The sequence below is a fragment of the Gavialis gangeticus genome, unplaced genomic scaffold (genome assembly GCF_001723915.1).
Source record: "Gavialis gangeticus isolate Ggan-Ray unplaced genomic scaffold, GavGan_comp1, whole genome shotgun sequence".
Lineage (NCBI taxonomy): Eukaryota > Metazoa > Chordata > Crocodylia > Gavialidae > Gavialis > Gavialis gangeticus.
Genome location: NW_017729022.1, coordinates 98,037,680 through 98,042,126, shown reverse-complemented (window position 1 = coordinate 98,042,126; position 4,447 = coordinate 98,037,680). Strand labels below are relative to the sequence as shown.

General features: G+C 54.8%; 1 protein-coding gene across 4 annotated transcripts in view; it reads left to right on the top strand.

Annotated features, from left to right (window-relative positions):
- LMNTD1 (lamin tail domain containing 1) overlaps window positions 1–4,031 on the top strand; it is a 128,128-nt gene extending 124,097 nt beyond the window's left edge. For 2 of the 4 annotated variants that reach the window (XM_019515693.1, XM_019515696.1), the window contains one exon: window positions 3,727–4,031. In XM_019515693.1, coding sequence (XP_019371238.1) covers window positions 3,727–3,858 — 132 coding nt within the window. In that variant the 3' untranslated portion in view covers window positions 3,859–4,031. The remainder of the gene's footprint in view (window positions 1–3,726) is intronic. The other 2 variants (XM_019515695.1, XM_019515694.1) reach the window with 1 other exon arrangement.
- Window positions 4,032–4,447: the final 416 nt, after the last annotated feature.

The window sequence follows — 4,447 nt, the reverse complement described above, 5'->3', positions numbered from 1 at the left end:
GGATCCACTGGCTCCCACAGGCTGTCCTTTACCTACCTGTCACTGAGAGGGGCCAGAGCCTGATCAACCTGGTGAGCAAGGTGGCCGCTTTCCACCTGCAAGCCCTTCAGTGACTCTTCTATGGCAAGGAGTGCCTACCCTGACAACAACTGGCCTGCAGTTTCCTGCAGAGGATAGGGGCCCTTGGCTTCAAACAGGAGCTCTTCCTGCTGGACCTCATGCTCCTGAACTGGGCGGTGCTTCTGGCCTTCTATCACAGCATGATACAAACCTGGCAGGCCACCTTCCACTTCCAGCCACAGGCCCAGCACCTGCAGTTCCCCACACCTGCTGAGGGACCCCTGGTACACAACCCAGCCCTGCAGTGCCCTGTGCCAAGCCTTTCCTCTGCCAGCCTCATAGCCACCCTCATCCAGGCGAGTGTCCTCCGCCTTAACCATCTCCTTGACCCTGCTCAGTTGGCCTGGTTCTTGCCTGAGGCCCTGACCACCCGGCTAGGCATGCGCTCTGTCCGCAGCATGGGCCATCTCCTGGGTAACATCCAGGCTGCCCTCCTACTGGAGGCAGCACCCATCCTGAATAACCATTTCTGGGCACACCAGGTCCCCAGCACCGCAGATGCACCAAGCGAGGCTTTGTCCAAACTGCTAGTCACCCCAGCCGTGGCCAGCGAGCTGGCCGGTGGGCCTGGCACCCTGCTGACGCTCCCCGTGCCTCCCTACATCAACACAGGTTGCCTCTTTGCTTTGTTGTTGCATAGAAGCCTGTATGCCTGGGTGGTTCACGTCCACCATGCCCAGGTGCTGGCGGGCCACCCTGATACACCATGGCGACAGTGCCTGGGGCCACCAGATTCCCCACCAGCTCACCTGGCATGGCGCACATTGTATAAGCCACCAACCGCCAAGAAGACTGGCGACCTGCAGTGGCGTTTGCTGCATGGCATCCTAGCCACTGGCATGTTTGTGTCCCACTTTGACCCAGCCACCTCGATGGCCTGCCTCTTCTGCCCCAGGGGCATTGAGGAAGACCTCTTTTATGCTTTCCTCGATTGTCCCCCCTGTGGCCACTTTTGTTACCCTCGAGCTGCTGCTGCAGGCACTGGGCAGGAGCCTCTCAGAGATCACCTACATGTGCTCCTACCTGTACTGGGTGGCCAAGCGGGGCACCATCTGCGTGGCCAACTTTCTACTGGGGCAGGCCAAGATGGCCGTCCTTAAGAGCTGCCACAATCGGCTTGCCAGGACCAGCTCAGAAAATGCTCTGCAGCTTTTCGGCCTCCTAGTGCAGGTGCACCTCTTACTGGAGTTTGAGCATGCTGTGCTCCAGCAGGCAGTGCCCGCCTTTGAGGTATGCTGGGCCCTTGGGGGACACCGTGCCATGCGGAAGACGGTCTTCAATATGTGCTCTGATGTCATGACTGGTCTGGGCAACTGGGTAGGCTCAGTGTTGGAGTGTAACTCTGAGCCCACGCCACGCCCTGGGCCCTCACTAAGCTGCTTTTTGCTTTTTGCTGTGTGTGGGAAGTTGAAGGTTTTGTCACGTGTCTGATTGGATAAAGCAGGGTAGGAATCATTTGTTTATAGAGGGCTGTATGACCATGTGGCTGGTGTCCTGACGGCATAATGGCATGTTAGGCACAATGTGTAATACAGAAAAGGTCATGGTATGATGTTATGACTGTAATGGCATGGTGCTTTTGGTTTGTTGGTAATTTGTTTGTCTTTGCGTTGTATATTGGGTCTGGACCCTGGAGGGGCCTACCTTTTGTACCCCAAACACCTGAATAAAGTACCGTATTTTTGTGCATATAGCCCACACCCATGTATAACTCACACCCATGTATAACCCACAGAAAACTGTGTTTTTGTAAAATACTCCATGTATTCCCCGCACCCTGAGACATGGCAGCAAGTGCGGGCTCTGCTGGCAGCGGTGGGGAGCAGGGCTCGCTGCTCACAGTTCCTCATCCCTCTCCTCCCCTCCCCTGCAGAGCCCCGCTCCCCACCGCCGCCACCAGCCGCACTCTGCTGGGCACAGCTGCCGGAGCCGGAGCTGGAGCTGGAGCCCACAGCTCACAGCTCCTCATCCCTCCCCTCCCCTGCAGAGCCCCGCTCCCCACCGCCGCCACCAGCCGCACTCTGCTGGGCACAGCTGCCGGAGCCGGAGCTGGAGCTGGAGCCCACAGCTGGGGATGGGCTTGCGGGCTCTGCAGGGGAGGGGAGGGATGAGGAGCTGTGAGCTGTGGGCTCCAGCTCCAGCTCCAGCAGCTGTGCCCAGCAGAGTGCGGCTGGTGGCGGCGGGGGGGAGCGGGGCTCTGCAGGGGGGGGGAGGGGAGGGATGAGGAGCTGTGAGCTGTGGGCTCCAGCTCCAGCTCCAGCAGCTGTGCCCAGCAGAGTGCAGCTGGCGGCGGTGGTGGGGAGTGGGGCTCTGCAGGGAAGGGGAGGGGAGTGATGAGGAGCTGCAAGCTGCAAGCCGCCCTTCCCACTGCTGCCGCCAGCCGCACTTTGCTGGGCACAGCCGCTGGAGCCGGAACCCGCAACTCACAGCTCCTCACCCCTCCCCTCCCCTGCAGATCCTGCAAGCCCATCCCCGGCTGCAGGCTCCAGCTCCAGCTCTGGCTGTGGCGGCTGTACCCAGCAGAGCGCGGCTGGTGGCAGCGGCGGGGAGCGGGGCTTGCAGCTCACAGCTCCTCATCCTTCCCCTCCCTTCCCCTCCCTTCCCCTGCAGAGCCCCGCTGGAGCTGGAGCCCACAACCCACAACCAGGGATGGGCGGGGACAGGCTACGTTGTTCTAAAGACTCTGCATAGCCTACACCCTTGTATAGCCCGCACCCACCCGTCAAGTTTGTAAAAATGTGTATAGCCCACGGGCTATATGCGTGAAAATACGGTAGCTAAAAGTCAAAAGTCTTCTTCCTTATACCCAGGAGGGTCAGAGCCTTCAAGAGTTTTTGTGTGTTATTGGCCAGTGGCTTGGGGGTGGATATAAAGGGGCAGTTTGAAGGTCATGCTGTAGGGTGCCTGGGGTACTCTGCTTTTTGAGCCCTGCATGGAACAAGGGTGTGAGCTGGACTGAGGCAAAGGAGCTGACCCCTGAAACAGTGGGCCAGGGCTGAGAGCCTTAGGATTAGCGCTTGAGGTGCAGAAGTTACTGACTGGGTTGGGAGGCCCCACAAAACTGAGACTGAATGATACCTGTGAAGCAGGGGCACGACTGGGTGAAGCTGGAGGCCATGATTAAGGGCCAAAGGCTACTGTATAGGCTTCAAAGGCACAAAACCTCACAAGCTGAGTTAGCAAGAGAGAGAAGGGAGAGGCATTGTTAGCTAGAGGGTCTAACTGTGGAGTTCTGTTGGAGTCTAGTAGCACCAGATGCCCCCTCCTCCCCTCCCACCCCCCGCCTTGGGTTCACAGGCAACCTTCCAAGAAATCCAGATACCAGCCAGACGTGAGAGGGAGGAAAGTGAAAAACATAGGCACGGCCTGCCACAAGGGAAAGAGGGCAGATACCTCCTGTGGCTGGGCCTGGGGCAAGTAGCTTCCCTGTTTCTCTATGGCTCAAACAGACTTCAGGATCTAGCACCATTTGTGTGCTTTTAAATCATTAAGGATAAAAACTAGTTTAGCTAACAAAATAAGGGTCACTTAAAGAGTATTGATTTAATGCCATATCCACTTATTCTCCCCACATTACTTACTGGAGATCTTGTTTTCCTTTTGCAGCCTAATTTAGGTGGAGTGATGTACGTAGGCTCTGCACCCACCAGCTCTGCTCTACAGAAGTACTTTGTCCCTTTGGCTTACAACTTCAGGCTACCAACCCAGGCTTCATTTACTCCTTCCACTTTCACATAACACCTGATCCAGGATCTAAGAACAAGAGGGAGGAGAATTAATGCTCAGGAGCCAGTAATGTGAACCGTTGCTTCAAGGAATGAGAAGGTTTGGCTGTTAAGTGACACTACAAATTGTAAGTCACATTTCTGTGTAGCCTGGTCCCCACAATAAAGTTTGTTTTGCTGATTCTGGTCATTAGTAATGTGATTGAGTGTATTGGCTGGTAATGCGGTGTATATAGTACATGAAAAATTCTATCTGTACATAAACCTAAAGCTGTATGTATATATGTGAGAGGAAAGAAATAATTTAACTGCACAGGCCAATAATTGCCTTATAGAAAATAACCATCTATTTTGTTTGCAAAGGGAAAAATACGCTCAAAATATTTTCAGGGTATTATTTCCTATACTACAATAATCTGTTGCCTACTCTTTTTTTTTTTACAGGGTCCTAGTAAACTATCAAACCCAGTACAGGTTGGTGATAAATGAGACTAGGTTGTCAAAGTTGCCTCACAAAATGCTGTCAGGGTCAGTGATGGCTAATGATTATGCTATAAGGCAAAAACTGGGCAGCCAAAGCTCTAGATCGTGACTGCTCTGTC